This window comes from Borostomias antarcticus, assembly GCF_949987555.1.
Source record: "Borostomias antarcticus genome assembly, chromosome: 2".
In the NCBI taxonomy this organism is placed as follows: domain Eukaryota; kingdom Metazoa; phylum Chordata; class Actinopteri; order Stomiiformes; family Stomiidae; genus Borostomias; species Borostomias antarcticus.
In genome coordinates this window covers 5,455,665-5,476,778 of record NC_140235.1, presented here as the reverse complement: position 1 = coordinate 5,476,778, position 21,114 = coordinate 5,455,665, and the positions used below count along the sequence as shown (strand labels likewise).

Below are 21,114 nucleotides of genomic sequence, written 5' to 3'. Positions count from 1 at the left end.
GAACAGAACAGAACTATGGTGCTTAGGGACAATGTAGTACATCCACAACCTCAATGACAGCTGTTAACAAGAACAGGTTTGCCTGGAGAGAGAACTGGTGTATGGAAGGGTCCAGGAGCAAGAATCCCCCCTTTGTTATTTAAGTGTTGTATCTTGACGCCTGTCTGTCTAAGATCATACTAATCTCTGATGCATATCAAAGGTTCCTGGTGGGCCTACTCCTTGACATGGTTCATGGTACACGTACAGCAGTATGATCACACATATATTAAGGTATTGGGACATGAAAAATCGTGGGCGGCACGTAGCTCGGGAGGTAGAGCAATTGGCGGTTCGATCCGAGCTTCCAGAGTGTGCTGAAGTGTCCTTGAGCAAGATGCCGAACCCCAAAATCGCTCACTTGCGGCACGGTGGTGCAGTGCCTAGTGCTGTCTCCTCACAGTAAGAAGGTCTTCGGGCCTTTCTGTGCAGAGCTTGCATGTTCTCACCCTGTTCTCAAGGGTTTTCCCCATAAAGAAACCAATATGAAAAACATGCAGAAGAACAGATCGCTAACGTTGTCGGCCCCTGGCAAAGATGGACAGGAGTGATTGGTTGGCCCCGGGGCGCGCCGAAGTTTCATCGGTGGATGCTCCAGCCATTTTGTGTGTGTGTGTGTGTGTGTGCTTCGCCTGTGTGATGTGCATGTCTCACTGCCTGACAAATAAAGATGTTTGTTTTGTTTTGAAAACACCCCTGTAAAGAACATCATGCACACACCCTTTTTATGCAGATGAGCTCAGACCTAGCCCCCAAACACACACACACACACACACACACACACACACACACACACACACACACACACATACCCTGCAAAGTCCATCGAGATACTGAGAGCAGGTCAACAGTTAAATATAGAGAAACAGAGAAAGTGACCCAGCAGAGAGAGAAAGAGAGAGAGAGAGAGGGTCCTCTGTTGGGATGCGCTAATCTGTGTCAACACCCCTCTATTCTTAGCTTGTCCCAGCAGGCCACAGAAATATGAGACACACACACACACACACACACACACACACACACACACACACACACACACGTGGACAGCAACCGGCCACAGTAAATATGAAGATCCGAGACCCATGGTCATGAGCTGGAGAGGGAGGAAAGAGAGGTGTTGGAATGTGTTTGGTTCTCCAATCCAAGGTGTAGGAGTTCTACTGGTGGAAAACTACAATCATCTATAGTGTTGATGAGCAATTTATTCTATTGTCCACACACTCTTCACTAGACAAAACCACAGAACCATTTAATGAATGTGATCCATCTACGTATACCACAGACACCGTGACTGTACTGAGCATAAAAAGAGCTTCTTTGCTGCTCGGTAACAGAATTAACTCATTAAGACAGTTTCAAAATAACTCCCCAATTTCAGGAAGTCATACTGTAATCTGGAACAATGAAATCATTTGAAAACAGAGGTCCTTGACACTGCTGACTCTTTAATGAAAGTCACGCTGACATGGAACATCAACATCCATCTCTTCATCCTTTCATAAGCCGTACTTGCAGATTGGTTAGACTTGAACTATAGGCCTACAGTACATTTACAGTATGTGTACAAACGTTAGTACTTTGAAATTACACTGACATAGAGTAGAATTGTTGAAATGAATATACAGATTTGTGTACAATGTATTGCCTTTTATGCCTAATTTATCTGAATCCAATGTTTCTTGTGGAAAAAATTATGTACACTCCTATTACGATGACCTTTTTAGCTGAGCGGTTCACTTCTGACTTGAGAAGACTTTAGGGGGCTGAGGGGAATGAAGTCTACTGTACATCGACCACATCACTGAAGGATTGAAGAACGCCTGGTGAGTGAAATAGGTTGCAGTCTAACTCATTCAAGGAGCTGGCCCCAGTGAAGCCATGAGCAAGGCCTCTGTCGACATCATACCATAGGCCCATATCTATGTCTGTCTCTCTTTCTGTCTGAACACTAAAACAGTGTGAATGTGCAAATCTACAGACACAGACTGACCCTATGCAGGTTAGCCATGACATCACAAACACTGAACCCAGAAGCACTAACACTCAACACGATATGCGCCCCTAAAAAAACACTGACGTAATACATAGACCAGAGTGTGGGCTCTGTGTGTTTAAACATCATACAGAAACAGTGGCGGGAGAGGCCCGCTATAAGCCCTGGTCTAGGAGCAGCTTATACAGTCCTTTGATAGTGACGATTAGTGGAAATAATCAATGCTGACCGAGATCAGCACCTGTGTTCACCATCCACCATCCTGTCCCATCAAAGATCCACTCTGCATCCCAAGACAAATCATTATCCTCATAATTAACTTGACATTCCCAACGCATATTACCCTATACACATTTACATATTACAGTAAGTTAATATTGACACATTGATCAACTGAAGTACTGACTGATTCATTGCTGTTTTGTCCGTTTGTCTCAGCTGAGCTTAAAAGCAGCTCACCAGTCTGTGTGGCAGCCATCTTGGATGGGTCTCACCACATTGGACCATATTAGACCTCCGTTACTGGGTTCACCAGTAACACCTCCAAGTTCTCCACAGCCTGTCTGCTAGCAGTCTTCACAGGGGTCACCTGTTACTCAACCCCGCTGAATGCTGGGAAGAGACGTCAGTGTGTTGTGTCACGTTCTTGATTCTGACTGGCTCTCTGTAATCCAGGTGACAAAAACGGAGGGAACAGAAGAAAAAAAAAGTTGATAAACAAGTAACAAGAGAAAAGGTTCTGCGGCGTCTCACAGACGCGTATCTTTCAGTAGTCTCTCTCCGAGAAGGCGATGAGTCTGGGTAGCGTGCTCTTCCTGCGTCCTGATGACTCAAAGCTCCACTTTCGACCTCTCCGTCGTTTTCCTCCTTCACTATCCCTCTCTTCTTTACTCCTCCCTCTCTCTCTCTCTCTCTCCATCCCCCCTTCCGTCGTTCTCTGGGCCGTGGTCCAGTAGCGCTGCTCTCCCAGGGCGCGTACTGAGAGCTCAGAGGTGAGAGGAGGTGGAGAAGCACAGCTTCAGGGTATAGGGGTTGGAGCCATCTGGAGGACAAACACACAGAGTTATACACACACACACGCACACACACGCACATGCATACACACACACACACATGCACGCGCACATGCACGCATGCACACATAAACAAACACACACACACACAGTCACGCACACGTTGCATCAACACAAACTATGCAAACAATGCCTATATCATCAACTCAAGCCCGTATGGCGTGCACACACACATTCCAGGCAACTACTGTGGAACCTGGCATGAACACAACAGTGTCCGGTCTGTTCAGCAGATGGTGCGACTTGATGTGACTCCCCATGTCTCTCTGTGTACTGTACACAAACACACACACACACACACACACACATACACACACACACACACACACACACACACACACTCTCAAACACACACAGACACACACACACACATTCACATTCTCTCTCACACACACACACACACACACACACACACACACACACACACGTGTGCATACATACACACACACATGCACGCACACGGGCACACACACACACACACACACGCACACACACACACACACACACACACACATGCACGCACACACACACACACCTTCCTCCTAAACTCTAATAAGGGCTCCACAGGGCCAGGCTACGACACCTGCGTTGCCAACGGAGATGGATGAAATAATCGACCACCTGCTGTTGCACCGACAGTGATACCAGATTTATGTCTCTCCTGGTGCCTGATTCATCTCACTCATACTCACTGGCTTTACAGGAAAGATGGCTACAGCAACACATCCTTTAAAGCCTGAATGTATGGTCTCTGCATAGCGATTAATCGAAAAGGACCAATTCATTCTATTACGCACTGATTTGCAGGAAGTGACCACATTCGCCGCATTGCTCCACTTCCCCTACAAACCCTGGTAGAATCATCTCAAGTTCTTGCTCCAATCATGGTTGAATGTGGACGGTTGCCAGGTAGAGCACAGTGCGGCTGTGGTTCAAGCATGCGGTCGGCCTTTCAGAGAAGAGCCAGGCCCTGTGGTCACTTACTGGGTATTCTGATCTGGTAGTGGTTGAGCACAGTCAAGACCTCGACCGCGTGAGTCTTGGAGTCGAACTCCAACAGCCCCGAAATGGTTTTGGAGGAGGCTGGTGGAGGAAGAGGAAAGAGAAGAGGGAGAGGAGGAGAGGAGAGGAGGAGAGGAGACGTGAGAACAACACATCCATCTTAGTTTCATAGTCTACCAGTTCCTGCAATATGCATTGTGGTGAGGTGAGGGAGTCAGTACTTCACAAAACGTTTGACCATCTCCGGCTGCTCTTCACTCCATCAAACTCTCCCCCCACAGGCTCAATTCAACGATCATTTCGACTGCTAATAGTGAAACTTACGCTTGGCATCGAACATCTTGAACTTGACGAAACCAGGCACGTCATGCTCCGAACATAACTGTAAAACACAGACAAATAGAGAGCAACAAAAACACAGTGAAGTTTGTAGTCAGTCCTGTCTTGCTGTAGTCAATGTTCTACCCATGCCCACCAGAAGATGGAGCTCTTTAGGGAAGCAGCCAAGTGACGCTTAACTTTGGACAAGAAGGAGCAACCCTCAGTGGCCAAAGTAAAAACAGATTCTCTTTCACTATTGCTTCACTGCTGTTTCACTTCACCTCCCAACCCTTTCCACTGAAATCTTTGTTTTTTGGGGGGCTACTTTGACTTTGGGGGTACCTTTTACCCCCTACCTAACCCTCACATATCAATTAGCTTGTTGTTATTCACCCTAACTACCTCATCAACCACAGGATATTGTCCCCCCCCCAAAAAAAATCCAACTGAATCAGTCAAATATATTCAACTTTAACGCCGTAATCCAGGGGCCATGTTGTTTTTGCACTGCGTCAAAGGGCCGGCGGCGCCGACTCACAGACGGGGGCGGAGCCTCACCCTGAGCAGCTGCTCCTCTGACACGCAGGGCGGGACGTTGTAGTAGTGCAGCACGCAGGAGGGCGGCTGGATGATGTTCTTGGAGGCCTGGCCGGCGCTGGTGAAGCGGTTGTTCCTGGTCATGGCGAAGTCTTTGTAGCTGCTGCTGCCGTCCTCCAGCTCAAACACCTGGCTGGGGATGACGGCGTGCTGCTTAGACACACTGGAGAGAGAGAGAGAGGGAGGAGGAGGAGGAGGAGGGAGGAGAGGGAGGAGGAGGGAGAGGAGGGAGGAGAGGGAGGAGGAGGGAGAGGAGGAGGAGGAGGAAGAGAGGGAGGAGGAGAGGGAGGAGAAGGAGGAGGAGGAGGAGGAGGGAGGAGGAGAGGGAGGAGGGAGAGGAGGAGGAGGAGAGGGAGGAGGAGGAGGGAGAGGAGGAGGGAGAGGGAGGAGGAGGAGGAAGGAGAGAAGGAGGAGGTGGAGGAGAGGAGGAGGAGGAGGGAGCAGGAGGAGAGGGAGGAGGAGGAGGTGGAGGAGGAGGAGGAGGGAGGAGGGAGAGGAGGAGGAGGAGAGGGAGGAGGAGGTGGAGGAGGAGGGAGGAGAGGGAGGAGGAGGGAGAGGGAGGAGGAGGGAGAGGAGGAGAAGGAGGAGAAAGATAAAGGGAGAAGGAGAGAGGAGAGAAACAGGGGTGTGCAGCAAGGCCAGGGGAGAGAGAGAGGATTGGAAGAGAAAGATGGTTATTGTTGTCTTCTAAGGAAGCTACGTGTTGCTCATGCGGATGACATCCACTGAAGTATAAAATTAGTTGAAAAGGGAGCCAAAGTCACATCGCCATATTGTAGGCAAGTGTAGTTCACATTCAAATGTTCCCTTGGGATTTTGAAAAAAATTGTTGGTGTCTTAGGGCAGATTATACATTCAGTGTCACAGATTAATCTATTTCCAGGTGTTGTCGCCGCTTAAAAATTGCTGCTAGGCATCCCATCTGAAAGAGATTAAAGCTGAGGATACACTACAAGATATTATGCCTGATTTTATACACGATTCACAATCCTGCCAAGTCTGTCCTAGTCAGCAGCAGTCTGCACTAGTTGGGGGTAGTCGGAGTGGCAATTTGGCACAGAAATCTGTAAGTGTATGAGGGGTACAGATTTAAATTGGCAAGTGTATGATGAGAACAGACTTCTCCCGATCTGAGTCAGAGCGAGTCGGAGGATATCAAACGTTTGATATTTTGGAGCAGATTCTGGACGCAGTCGTGTAGTGTAAACTCGTCACCATCTGGTCCAGTCGTTAAATGTGCGATACCCAGTTTTTCAGTTGTCATACAAAAATCATCAGAAGCCAGTGGTCTAGTGTATCTATACTCCCAGTCATTTCATAATCTGTTAAGATTGTCAAAGTCTTCTAGTGTATCCGAGGCTTTACTACAAATGTCAAGGTTTCAGAGGTCTGTGCTAAACAAAGACCTTATTTTGGTGATTTAAAAAAAATGAAATTTTTTCCCTATAGGAAAAGATTTTTTGAAGGGATCCCACTGCATTCAGGACTACCAATTGTTAATACACCTCAGCTCTCGGTAGAGTTGAAATGTGAGGGGATGTGTAGGAAACGTAATCCCTGTTATTCTGAGGTAAGCATGAGAGGATATGGGATTCCTGAACACCGCGGGTGTTCACTCACCAGACGTTGAGTCTCTTGCCGAACACCTTGATGCTGTTGAGGTGTGTGATAGCTCTGTCCACAGCGTACTCATCCCCCATCTCCACCAACGCGGTGCCTGGGACGCTCTTCATGAACTTCACCTGACACACACACACACACACACGCGCGCACGAACGCACGCGCGAACACACGCATGCGCACACATACACACGCACGTACGCGCACACATAAGTGCAATTCAATTCAATGGGTTACCCTCTCATTCATGCGCCTCTCAATTAAAACAATTCATAAAGGAATATGCAAATGCACATACATACACAGTCACTCACACACACACACACACACGCACGCACACACACACACACACACACGCACACACACACATGCTTGTTTTTGTCACACGCACACACACACACACACACACACACGCACACACACACGCACACACACACACACACACACACTCTGCCTCATTCCCCCGTTGTTTTGGACACCCGCTGACCTTTTCAATGTTGCCATAGAGACAGAAGAGGTTGAAGATGCGCGTGCAGTTCATCTTGGCGGGGTGCAGGCCGCTCACCATGGCGACGGAGCTGGGGGCGTGGCTGAGGTAGGAGGAGCTCTGGGGCAGGGGGTAGGACACCACCTCAGGGACGTCGTGCGAGCTAAGCTTGTATCTGCTGTTGCCGGGCAGAGGCAGCAGGGGGCAGTGTGGGCCTGAAGGAGCAGAGGGGAGCAGGGGAGAGAGAGGGGGGGGGGTGCTAGGCTACTAACCACCAGGAAAGGAAGGCGTCTGAGTGATGAACAGAGCTGCCTTTAACCATGGATAGACCGGCTGTTCTGAATGAAAACATTTCCTTCTGAATGTTTTGCATATGTCATTATGAAGGACATAAGTCTACTAATGCAGAGGAAGAGTGGGGTGTGTACAAGTACAAGGCTACAGTTGAATGTGTATAATTCTTCTTCCAACTTTCTCCTGACGGGGATTTGATGGTGCAGTCACAGTGGAAGGCACACCGTGTCTATAACCAATAAGGTAGGGAATCTATACCTTTCACCTAAGAGGTGTGTATGTGTCTGTGTGTGTGTGTGTGTGTGTGTGTGTGTGTGTGTGTGTGTGCATGCGACCGTACAAGTCCTAGGTTTTAGTTTCACTGAAGAGGTGAGGAGTGTGGTGGACGTACCCCACCTCTGTGAGGTCAACTGAAATGACGTTGGCATAGTTACCAAACAGGGAAGTGGGCTACATTTCCATGGCTGCCAGACTGCGGAACTAGAGTTTTATAGCTGGAGCCAGGGTCGTCTTACCGTAGCCGTTGTCTCCATATGATGACGGGTGTTCTCCCAGTATGGCCTGCCTCTGTCTACCCTTCCCACGCTCTGAAACACACACACACACACACACACGCACGCGCATGCACACACACACACACACACACACACACACACACACACACACACACACACACACACACACACACAGGCATGCACACACACACACACACACATGCACACGCACAGTGAGACTGAGGACAGGCCTTGGGCTAAACAGTCAAATTAGAGCTAGTCAAATGAACTGTCTGATAAAAGGTCATTGTAGGGACATAACAGTAGACAGGGCAATTAACCAGCTTACAGCAGCTTTTGTCTGACATTATAGGTGAGCCTGTAACACAAGCCTGTAGCCCACTCTGTTTGTCTAACATTCAAGACCATGTTCATAAAACAGTGGAGCTGTCAGTCACGTCTGCATCAGAAACATGACCAGACCAAAGAAGACCAAAGATTGGACTGTACAGCATTATTTCAGTATCATAACGCCTACATGTGCATCGACAGGACATTCCTTCACTAACAGTTTACAGTTAACACTTAAAATGGTGACCTACAGTACACAGAGTACAATAGAGAACATACAATCCAAGAAGAGAAAGCTTATTACAGAAGAGGTACATCGAGCAGGAAAACACAGCTTGTTTTAATTCAGAGACAGGATGTAGGAACAGTACCTGGGCTCTACAGGGGTACAGCAACCATCTGACAGAGAAAGGGCTTGGTTGTCTACTGGCACAGACAGGAACTGTCTTTCATTCAGACAGGAAGTCTCTCTCACTCTCAGGACCAGAGAACAACATCAACCTGTGTCGATCATCACATGGTATGGTACAGTCAGGTCAAGTCCATGGTGGAGACACAGGGGTAACCCCCTTGGGCATTTTATTTTTATTTTTTTAATGTCACGTTGTGTTATGGCTGTAATGTTGTGACGTTACGTATGACCTAGGACATTGCTGGTTACAAAATGCCAAAGGGGGGGGAAGCACAGTGGATAAAAAGAGGTCAGAAATCCCTCTAGGACGAGTCAAAAGATCCCTTGTTTACAAGTTCTGCAGTACTCCTGTTCAGAACCATCTGTTTGAGAGGTTAGAGGATAGAGAAAAGTCCAAATCTCTTTATACTATTCCAAGTGTCCATGTATGGGCATTCACTGAAGGCTCTTGCATGCTCTCGACATCTGATCAAAATCGTTGGATCGGAACGTGCCCTGATCTGCAGTGAGAAACAGGCTGGAGCAGAGTTAGAGGAAGGGATCAGGACTGAGCCAGCAAAAGAGCCCCAGTGTGACTGGTTGACTAAGCAGTAACAGGATCCTGTCTTAATAGCCTATAAGGACCAGCTGTAGCTGGGAGGGGTGAATCTATAAACCCGAAAAAAGACAGGTCAGCTCTCCGATCATTGGTGTGTGTGTGTGTGTGTGTGTGTATGTGTAATGGGGGTAGGGTCCAGAGCCAAGTGACTCTCTCCCTCTCTCATTCACACACATACGTAAACACACTGCCCGAGATGCTGCATTGGTGTAAAACGATAAGGGGGGGATTATACAGAGCGAGTGCTTCATCACGCAGGAGTGACCTTCAGTCAGGAGATTACGAGCGTGCATGGCGGGCGTGTCTGCTGTGCCAGCGGCAGCAACATCTCCTATACCAGCCCCCCCCCGCCTTACACACACACACACACACACACACACACACACACACACACACACACACACACACACACACACACAACCAGCCCCTTAAACACTATTATTATGCCTTAAACCACCCTTCCATCATCCCGCTATCGCCGCTTGTCTTCCCTCGTTCCTCTCCTCCGCTCAGAAACAGGACGGGAATCCATCCATCATTAGGACCCCCCCCCAGAGAGAAGACGGTGTGTCTAACCTTTCCTCAGGTAAAGGAGGGCGCGCACTGCGGAGCCAGAGCGATCCCTCTCGCTGTGCGGCGGGCGCGACAACGACGACGATCATCATAACGGGCCTCTTCGACGCGGTTTCCCCATCTTCAGAAAACGCAGCTGTTTTCTGTTTAAACGACGGGCTATTATTATTACCAGCCCCCCCCCCCCCCCGAAGGGCATTCTGCCAGTCGGGGGCAGAGTGAGAGTGAGGGGAAGAGCTGTTTGAGGAGATAACCTATTCATGTCCTTCTCAGAAACAACCCATTGAGACCTGACATCCCGCGTACCGTATCAATCATCCAACGTACAGTACCTGCATACCGTACGACGTACAAGAGCAGGACGGGCATGAGCAATATGGCAGCACCACCACCACGCCCTGTGATAGGCTGGGTAGGTTTTCCGTACTACTTCTACCTTTCCGGGTGATTCCCCAATCTACACGAGTGCCTTCTGTAGGTGGGTGTGTGGACTGATTATTCTGGTGTCTCATGTGTGGCTTTGCGGGGGTTGTTTCTGGATGAGGACACGTTGTCCTTGAGGAGAGCTTCTTGACCGGCTAATCCTCACTCTGGGGGTATCAGCAACATGAGCCCTGTGGCTGACCGCTAGCAGCTAACAGCGGGACTGCGCGCGCGTGTGTGTGTGTGTGATGTCACTGACAGGCACTGAGGAAACAGATCACATCCAACCACAGTGTTCTTTCACACCCTGGAGATACAAGTTCCTCTGCATGTCTTTCTAGGTCTATATTACTTTTTTGGGGGTGGGCTCAGATCAGTGACTCTGTGTAGATCATTGACTCCCAAAGAAGGACATTGACTCTCTTCATCCACATGTGCCAACATCAACGACATCATCATACAGAACATGACCATAAACATTACATCGTAACAGGATCCAAACGTTCTGCGCACAGATCTCAAGGCAGGTCTCATTATGGGTTCCTGCCGTCTAAGAGATCTAGACCGACGACAAGAGGAAAAGACAGGGAGCAGAGTGTCTCTATAATGATAGCGGCATGGTCCTCCCGGCCAGAGGGTGGCGCAGTGGCCTCCTGGGCGTGTTGATGCGTCTGCGTGTGGTCAGGGTGAATGAGGAGTCTCTCTGGAGATGGAGGCGTGCTGCAGTGCGGGGTCAGCCTGTCGTCCGTCCCTCTGTCTCTCCTTTCCTCTCTCTCTCTCCCTCTCTCCCTCTATCCCCCGCGGTAGGGGTGCAGGCGGGTGTGAGAGTGCGTTGGTTTGGAGAGGGCGGCGTGCGCGCCGGTAGGCTCTTGGTTGACTGCAGGTCTGCGGTCCGTACAGGTGCTCTATGACCTCCCAACAGTTGGGGGCAGTATAGTCAAAATGATGACTAGAAAGGCAGGGGGGGGGGGGGGGGGTCGGCAATAACACAGCCCCTGGTAATAACAGGTATCCTAGCTACGGGTACAGTACAGGAACAGAGTTATTCTCCACTGTATTCTCCACGTCTGTCTGTGTATCTAGCGATCACTCAGGGTGGAGGTGAGGCTGCCTCTAAATACGTATCCCGGGTCAGTTTCGCATAATTTCCTAGACGCCTGGGTGTAGGATAAGAGGGGCGTGAGCTGATCTGAAATCTGTGTTTAGAGGCAGCGTCACCACATCATGCACTCAATAGTGAGTTCAGTCAGCAGTCTTAGTTCGAGAGCTGTTTGTCTCTTTCTAATTTCTGCTGACACGGACTGAAACAGCGATTAAGTCTCTCTTTACCCTTGGTCTTTACCCCTCTCTTCCTCTGTACCCCCCTCTCTTTATCTCTCTCTCTCTCTCTCTCTCTCTCTCTCTCTCTCTCCCTCTCCAGGCAGATTATAGCTGATTTATCTCCAGCCGGCGAAGAATGAGGAGAGAATGAGAAAACGTGTGATACTGCCACTGCTCCACTGCCTTTCCTCAGCTCCGTCTGCAGTCTACACAGATCTGAGACTGACTGCTGTGTCAGACAGAGAGAGAGAGAGAGAGAGAGAGAGACCTGATTCTGTCTAATGTGATGTCTATGGGACACCACGGCCCAGTAGCTGAGCTGTATGGGGGCCCTTTGTACAAGACAGCTAGAAGAGCACTGAGATAGATACAGTAGACAGATAGATAGTCAGAGTGAGGTGACAGTCTTACCTCGTCTGACCAGGTAAGGTTTAGTGTAGTCCCAGCTCTCATTGTCGTTCCTGATCACGTTCAAACGTGTCGGCTACAGAGGGCAGACAACAGAATGTGGTCAGGACGAATTAACTCAAGGGTAATGCGAAAAGTGTGTGTGTGTGCGTGTGTGTGTGTGTGAGTGCATGTGTGTGCGCGTGCGAGCGTGTGTGTGTGTGTGTGTGAGTGCATGTGTGTGCGTGTGTGTGTGTGCGTGGGTGTGTGTAGTCTCTTACCCTAGCGTATTCAATCTTCAGGGTGCAGCAGCCAGCATAGATGTCAGCTCCGTTGAGAGCAGCCTTAGCTTTCTGAGCACACTGGATTGACTCAAACCTGAAGGGCCAGTTAAGGATACACACACATATACACCAACACACACACACACACACACCCCCTCCCCTAACTCCAGCCATCAGACAGGATATTCCACCATGGCCTGAATGCCGTTGCGTTTGAAGATGACGATGCGCAGCACACTGCCGATGGGGTTACACACCGTGTAGAGAACGTCCTGGAGGAGAAGGACCAGATCAGACACAGAACAGAGGGGAACAGCTTGCAGTGTTAGCCTAGCCATGACCCACACACTCATGCCTGTATGCACACACACACACACACACACACACACACACACACACACACTCATGCCTGTATGCACGCACACACACACACACACACACACACACACACACACACACACACACACACACACACACTCATGCCTGTATGCACGCATGCACACACACACACACTCACAGAGTTGTGACCATTAGAATTCCACAAGTCTGCATGAATGCGTGAGATACCTGTACCTGCGCTTGTATGTGGTGTGTGTGTGTGTGTGTGTGTGTGTGTGTGTGTGTGTGTGTGTGTGTGTGTGTGTGTGTGTGTGAAAGATTGATGTATCTGAGCTCCTTAATACTCTTATCTTCAGACTCCCCAAAGGAGCTCTCTCTACACCTGAAGATGGCTGGGTGGAGATAGAGATAGGATGAGGGCAGTAAGAAAGGATAAGATGAAGAGAGATGAGGAGAGATAGGATGAGGGCAGTAAGAAAGGATGAGATGAAGAGAGATAAAGAGAGATAGGATGAGGGCAGTAAGAAAGGATAAGATGAAGAGAGATGAAGAGAGATAGGATGAGGGCAGTAAGAAAGAATGAGATGAAGAGAGATAAAGAGAGATAGGATGAGGACAGTAAGAAAGGATAAAATGAAGAGAGATAGGATGAGGGAAGTAAGAAAGGATAAGATGAAGAGAGATAAAGAGAGATAGGATGAGGGCAGTAAGAAAGGATGAGATGAAGAGAGATAAAGAGAGATAGGATGAGGGCAGTAAGAAAGGATAAAATGAAGAGAGATAGGATGAGGGAAGTAAGAAAGGATAAGATGAAGAGAGATAAAGAGAGATAGGATGAGGGCAGTAAGAAAGGATGAGATGAAGAGAGATAAAGAGAGATAGGATGAGGGAAGTAAGAAAGGATAAGATGAAGAGAGATAAAGAGAGATAGGATGAGGGCAGTAAGAAAGGATGAGATGAAGAGAGATAAAGAGAGATAGGATGAGGGCAGTAAGAAAGGAGGAGATGAACAAAGATAAAGAGAGATAGGATGAGGGCAGTTAGGGGGCGATCACACCTGGGAAAGACGCTAGAAGCGCAGACGCTTCAAAGACACTTGAACGCTTGAAACGCCTGGGCCAAATATGACGATGACGAAATGGCGCTTCTCGCATCTGACGCTCAAAAGGTGAAAATAGTTCAACTTTTTTTTTATTCAGCGTCTACAAACGCGTGTCAAAACTGACGCGCCTGCAAGAAAAGATGCATGAAAGACGCCCGTCGAAAAAAGACGCCGGAACGCCAGTCAGACGCGCCGTATCATAGGAAATCAATGGTTTTACTAGCGTCTCGTTTCTAGAGTCTTTCCCAGGTGTGGCAGTAAGAAAGGAGGAGATGAAGAGAGATAAAGAGATATAGGATGAGGGCAGTAAGAAAGGATGAGATGAAGAGAGATAAAGAGAGATAGGATGAGGGCAGTAAGAAAGGATGAGATGAAGAGAGATAAAGAGAGATAGGATGAGGGCAGTAAGTAAGAGGGAGAGGGAGGAACCCAGGGAGGAATAAACGTAGAAACAGCCGCTGGAAGAGTTTACGTAAGTATGTATGTAGGTTGTCTGATCGTAGGAAGGGGAAGAGAGAGATGGAGAGAGGAGAGAGAGATGGAGAGATGCAAAGGGGAGAGAGAGATGGAGAGAAGCAAAGGGGAGAGAGAGATGGAGAGAAGAGAGAGATAGAGAGAGGAGAGAGATGGAGAAATGCAAAGAGGAGAGAGAGAGAGATGGAGAAAAGAGCGAGAGATGGAGAGAGTAAGAGACATGAGTCAACTATGAAGTCAGTGAATAACACAAAATGGACGGAAGTTATTAGTAAAGAAAAAAAAAAGAAGTAAATTACAGATATTTTAGATTCTTAAAATAGGGACATTCCTGTTCATTGCTGTTACCATAGTGATGGCATGACTACTGTGCCAAGCTGGCAGGAAGCAGGGTTATATTTTGTTACCATGGTGATGCTATAAGGTTTCATTATTCCACTGCAGACTCTGAAGGGTTGAATATGACCAATCATGGTTATTATGTTAATATTAAGTGTACAAGGCAAGATACACCAATTATACCTCAAGCAATGCAACTGTTAATATTGAAAAGACTCATATCTGCTAGATTTAAATGCTGAAAGTCTTCTTACTGTGGTGATTGGGTAGAGGATATACTAAGAGTGTTCTTGATATTCTAAGAGTGTTCTTACCGTGGTGATTGGGTAGGGGAGGTTCTAAGAGTGTTCTTACTGTGGTGATTGGGTAGAGGGGGTTCTTACCGTGGTGATTGTGTAGAGGGGGTTCTTACCGTGGTGATTGTGTAGAGGGGGTTCTTAGAGTGTTCTTACCGTGGTGATTGGGTAGAAGGGGTTCTAAAAGTGTTCTTACCGTGGTGATTGTGTAGAGGGGGTTCTTAGAGTGTTCTTACCGTGGTGATTGGGTAGAGGGGGTTCTAAGAGTGTTCTTACTATGGTGATTGGGTAGAGGGGGTTCTAAGAGTGTTCTTACTGTGGTGATTGGGTAGAGGGGGTTCTTAGAGTGTTCTTACCGTGGTGATTGGGTAGAGGGGGTTCTAAGAGTGTTCTTATTGTGGTGATTGGGTAGAGGATATACTAAGAGTGTTCTTACCGTGGTGATTGGGTAGAGGATATACTAAGAGTGTTCTTACCGTGGTGATTGGGTAGAGGGGGTTCTAAGAGTGTTCTTACCGTGGTGATTGGGTAGAGGGGGTTCTGTATGGACAGCAGGAGGACCTTGTTGCCACTGTTGGGGTTGTCAGCGTTGGTGGGCCTGGTGATCCTCTTGCTGGTGGAGTAGTTGAAGTAGGCCTGCTGGCCGGCGATATACACCGCCTCGCTGGAGCCACAGGACACACAGCGGTCAGCGCTCTCCACCCCCTCAAACTCCACCAGCGCCTGCCGCTTGAACGGCATCATCATCACGTAGCTGAAGGGTAGACACGCACCCACACACACACACACACCCACACAAACACACACACACACACACACGCACATCAGATATAGCTCACACTGTATGTTGAGTTCACACACCTTTGCAATTTTCCACTGCGCCCTCAATGCCTGATAGACCCAGACGTATTTGTCATGCGCACCGGCCCCCGCAGGTCTGCTGTGCAGTAGATGTGTTAAGGTGTGTGTGTTGTGGGCTGTTCACTCGGATGCTACTGACTACATTACTGTCTGCAATTCTCAAGGAATTAATAACGTTCATGACCTTGTCCACACAATGTCCATCTACCTCCCCCACCTACCGTTTTAATTATAGCAACTAGGATTACTGACAGGTTTCAAGTAGGCTGAAGTAATTTTAGTATATCTCAACAGCCAGCAGTAAATTATTCTAACTTAACTATTACACCCCTACACTCTATTTCTCTGCTATCTGAGCTAGATCCCTCCTAATTACTCCTAAACAACCCTCAATCCTTCAAAGAAAGAATTGGTCTGGGGTTGATTCACTTGAATATAAGAAGTCTCCTTCAAGAACATACATTAGATCATGTAAAAATGATTGGGTCAGAAGCTGGTCCTGATATTTGAGTCCTGTCTGAAGAAGTCTGTAGTATTGCATCAATTAAACTCATACAGAATAGATAGGGTTGGTAGGGGTGGTGGTGTGGCCATCTGTGTGAAGTCCAGTTTTGTTGTTTCTGTCATCAATGCGGTCTCTATCCCAAAATGCTTTGAGGTGCTTGTTCTAAAGGTTGATTTGGGGATCAGTAATTCTGTTTATGTGGCTGGTGTCTATAGACCTCCTTCTGCTTTCTCTATTAATAGATTAGCAGAACTACTCTGTGCATACATTTAAGGAAATGATTGTACTGGGTGATTTTAATCTAGATGAGTCGTAGGCTCAGTAGGCTGAGTAGTAACTCATCTTAAAGAAGTTAGTGGGAACCTTAGTCTTGTTCAGCTGGTTACTGAGCCCACCAGGTCAAATCCTAATAATTATTCACGGACCACTCTTATTGATTTGATCTTCTCTAATAAATGTGATAGGATTTCTGCCTGTGGTGTCTTTGACCAGGGTATACGTGACCACTGTGTGAGAAGTGTTTGGCTAAATCGAGATCTCACACAGTTATGAGGAGAAATTTTAGATCCTTTGATGCTCAAGCCTTTCTAGATGACCTTGGAAGGAACATCAAACTTCAATGCGGAGACTACTGATGTTCAGGTTGCCCTGGATTCTTTTGTTGATTCCTTAAATATGCGCCACTTAAGAGGGTTCGTATTAAAGGAGTAGTAAAGGGGAATGCATGTTTAGCCCTGTTTTAAGGTTACTTATGATTATATACAATGGTTCAGATCAAGACGTTGACAAAACTAGCACTTTTGAGAAAGTCTGTAGAAAGTGTAGATCAATCCGCAGAGGGGATTCAGGAAGCGGAACTACTTACGGTAGCTATTGTTATTGTTTATGTTGCTAGGCTACCTCGTTTGCGGAAGTTTACACACGTATGTGCTGCGACTAAATAGTTCTATGCTAAATATTTAAAAAAGCCTTTCCAAATGAACTAGAATCTTACTTTATGGCGAATTATAGGTCAGAACGCCAACTAACACCTCTGTGAATTTCTTGTCTTTGAAACTGGGAGTTTAACATGTTTTTTGAATGATTTTTTACATTTATCAGACTTTCTCAAAAGTGCTAGTTTGTTTGTTTGTCAACGTTTTGATCTGAACCATTTTATATGATCATAAGTAACCTTAAAACAGGGCTAAACATGCATTTTCCCTTTACTACTCCTTTAAGGAGTTTCTTCCTGGTTTACTCATGAGTTATCAGCACTGTTGACTGATAGCTTTAGACAGATTAGAAACAAATGTACCACTGCTGTAAGAAAAGCTAAAATGAATTATTACCTGAAGCTAATTACAAGCACTTATTCTAATCCGACCAAATTTTGGAGTGCTGTGAATTTTAATAATAAAAAAATCCTTTAATTCTTTACACACTCACATTGTAGTTGATGACACGGTGATTTGTGATCACAATGAAATCGGTCTAGCCTTTAACAAGCACTTTGTTGAGGCTGGTCATCTATTCGATAAGAACTACAAAGGCTCCCATCCTGTTGTTGCTGTTGATTGTCTGAATACTGTGCCCCCCCCTTGCAAATTTCTCCTTTCACTCCTCTACTCAAAATGAAGTACTTCATTTCTTATTATCCATTGATAAGTGTTCAACTGGTGAGGATAACTTGGAGTCCTTTTTTATTAAATTAGCTGCTCCAGTTGTCACTGAGCAGTTGACATTCATATTTAATCTTTCCATCACCTCAGGTACACTTCCTCTTTCCTGGAAGTCTGCCCGAGTGATTCCGTTGCATAAAGGAGGATAATTGGATATTTGATTATCCTTTGGATAATTGTTGACCTATCTACAGATTACCTTGCTTGGCAAAGGTGTTGGAGACTTGAATAAATAATCAAATGTAAAATTTTCTCTCAATTAACTCAGTGCTTAGTCCTCACCAATCTGGTTTCAGAGCCCAACACAGTACAAGCTCAGCTATTACTCTGGTCACGAATGATCTAATTTCGGCGTTAGATAAGAGAAAGCATTGTGCGGCCCTTATTGTGGATTTGTCAAAAGCCTTTGATACGGTTGATCACTACCTACTATTAAAAAGATTATCTAACATAGGGATTGCAGTGCTTTTAACTGGTTTCATGATTTGTCATCTAGGCGCCAATGTATGAGGTCTGGTTGAGCCCAGTCTGAGTTCCTGCCTATAACTAAAAGTGTGCCGCAAGGTTCAGTGTTGGGTCCTGTTCTTTTTACGATTTACATAAATTATATTGTGTCTTCTTTGAACAGTTGTCATGCCCATTTGTATGCTGATGATGCAATTGTGTACTGTATCGCAGATTCTGATTAATCTTAAATTGGTTCTTCAGGCTAACAAAACCAAATTTGTTTTTCTCTAGAGGCAGAAATATTGCTTATAAGAATGTACATATATCCAATGGTTCTTGCATTGAGAGTCACTGAATATAAATATCTAGGATTATGGATTGATGAAAAATCTACTTTTAAATTCCATGTGGACAATCTTGCCTAAAAATTGTGACAGAAAGTTGGCTTCCTGTTCAGAAACAGATCCAGCTTTCCTCTGATTAGTAGAAAGAGGGTTGCTGAATCAGTATTTTTATGAGTTCAAGACTATGGTGATGTAATCTATCGCCATGGTGCAGCTAAACCCTTAAGCCTAATTTATGCTTCTTGAAAAGTGTCGCTCGACAAAGCATAAATTGGGCTTTAGATCTGTGGACTCGGTCTACCATCTGCCATCAGATTTATTACTGGTGACAATTATAACGCTCACCAGTGTCTTTTATACGACAATGGAGGTTGGCCTACGCTTACTGAAAGGCGTAATATACATTGGTATCAGTTTATTTTAAAGCCCTCGTTGGTAAGCAACCTCCCTACATCTCATCGCTTTTAGAATGGAATAATGGAAACTGCGACTCGTTCCAGCGATTTGTTGCTTCTTAGGGTTCCCTGAGCATGCTCAGAACTTAGGAAGACTGCATTTTATGTTGATGCTCCGAACTCTTGCAACAAGCTACAAAACATCTTAAAACTGGAAATTCTTCCCTCTTTTGCTGTTTTTAGTTATTTATCTCTGGCAACTGTTTTAAATTGATTTAGTTCTGATATTTTTTTTTACTGTCTCCTTTAATCATTGACTTATGTTGTTCTCTGTATTTTTTAATGTGATTCTATATATATATTTTTTTTTAATGTGTTTGTAATCTCGGCGGCATTGGAAATGAGGGTAACCTCAATTGTCTTTCCGAGAATAAATAGAGGCTTGAATGAATGAATGAATGAAAAATACTGCTGCATCTGTCTGTCTGCCTGCGTGCGTACGTGCGGAGGCATTTCAACCAGATAAATGATGCGTCATGCACCACAGTGCTAGCCCTCAGGGGAATTGCTTCAAATGTATTGAACATGTGTTGCATCTGATACAGCATGTATCCCTTTATTAGACACTAATTTAGTCTTGCACACTCAATTCAGAGCATTCTTCCCATGCCTCAGATGTTTATTTCATCCTATTCCAGAGAGAGTGAGTGAGGATAAAAAGCTTCTTGTCTCCTTGTGGTGGGTCTATTTTGAGGCTAGAGACAAAGATGGCCTGTATAAGACATGAGGCCCTGAGAGAAACCTTTGTTCCACGCAGGCACTGAGTGAGTGATGAGCTGCAGCACTCACACCGACATGTGATGTGGAGGGATTATGCAAACCAACACACACACACACACACACACACACACACACACACACACACACACACACACACACACACAGATACAAACATACTTATAGAGATACAGACCCTCCACACACACAAGGATATAAACATATTCATACAGAGAGAAGAGAGATAAAGACACCCACACACACACACACGCTGGCCTGCAAGCACACACACACACACACACACACACACACACACACACACACACACACACACACACACACACACAGATACAGACACACACTCACACGCATACATACACACGGATACATACATACTCATACATAGAGATACAGACTCCCACAGCCAACACACACACACACACACACAGATACAGACACACACTCACACACATACATACACACGGATACATACATACTCATACATAGAGATACAGACTCCCACAGCCAACACACACACACACACACACACACAGATACAGACACACACTCACACGCATACATACCCACGGATACAAACATACTCATACATAGAGATACAGTCTCCCACAGCCGACACACACGCATGCACGCACACACACACACACACACACAGATACAGACACAGACACACACACACACACACACACACTGTGACGACCCTCCCGCTCTATCTGCTGGTGTGTTTGTGCTGTTGTCTCTCACCATATGGGCCCAAACTTCTCCAGGGACTCCACCAGGTCAGCCTCCACCACGGCCTCACACAGCCCCCTGACATGGACCACTGGAGACGGGGCGATCCGGTGGGACTCCTCTCCGTTATCCTGCAACACACACACACACACACACACACACACACACACACCCACACACACACACAGGTTATGGGTAAGACCACACCTTTAACACACAATATTGGTTAGGACCCTTAAGAACCAGGTATACCCCCCCCCCCCCCCCCACACACACACACACAGGTTATGGGACAGACCACACCTTTAACACACAATATTGGTTAGAGCCCTTCAGAACCTGGCATACCCCCCCCCCCCCCCCCCACACACACACACACACAGGTTATGCTTACCATTAATCAGAGGTAATCATAAAGTCGTAAATGTGTAGTGTGCTCTGCAATACCTCTCTAAAATTAGAGTCTGAGAGAGAGGAGGAGCACTTTCAGGTTGAATTATTTAACTGTTAACTCAAAATGGCTTAGCTCAACTACATCCAGACGTTCTCCTGATGG

The 21,114-nt window shown here is 46.5% G+C and overlaps 1 protein-coding gene across 2 annotated transcripts in view; it reads right to left on the bottom strand.

Annotated features, from left to right (window-relative positions):
* Window positions 1–3,018: 3,018 nt before the first annotated feature.
* The window catches only part of hnrnpll (heterogeneous nuclear ribonucleoprotein L like), a gene marked incomplete at both ends in the record, with an annotated part of 35,052 nt that continues 16,956 nt past the window's right edge, over window positions 3,019–21,114 (bottom strand). For both annotated transcript variants that reach the window (XM_084452643.1, XM_084452644.1), the window contains 12 exons: window positions 3,019–3,074; window positions 4,090–4,188; window positions 4,432–4,489; window positions 4,987–5,188; window positions 6,646–6,767; window positions 7,133–7,347; window positions 7,942–8,013; window positions 12,009–12,081; window positions 12,266–12,355; window positions 12,448–12,540; window positions 15,335–15,572; window positions 20,571–20,689. In XM_084452643.1, coding sequence (XP_084308769.1) covers window positions 3,019–3,074; window positions 4,090–4,188; window positions 4,432–4,489; window positions 4,987–5,188; window positions 6,646–6,767; window positions 7,133–7,347; window positions 7,942–8,013; window positions 12,009–12,081; window positions 12,266–12,355; window positions 12,448–12,540; window positions 15,335–15,572; window positions 20,571–20,689 — 1,437 coding nt within the window. The remainder of the gene's footprint in view (window positions 3,075–4,089; window positions 4,189–4,431; window positions 4,490–4,986; window positions 5,189–6,645; window positions 6,768–7,132; window positions 7,348–7,941; window positions 8,014–12,008; window positions 12,082–12,265; window positions 12,356–12,447; window positions 12,541–15,334; window positions 15,573–20,570; window positions 20,690–21,114) is intronic.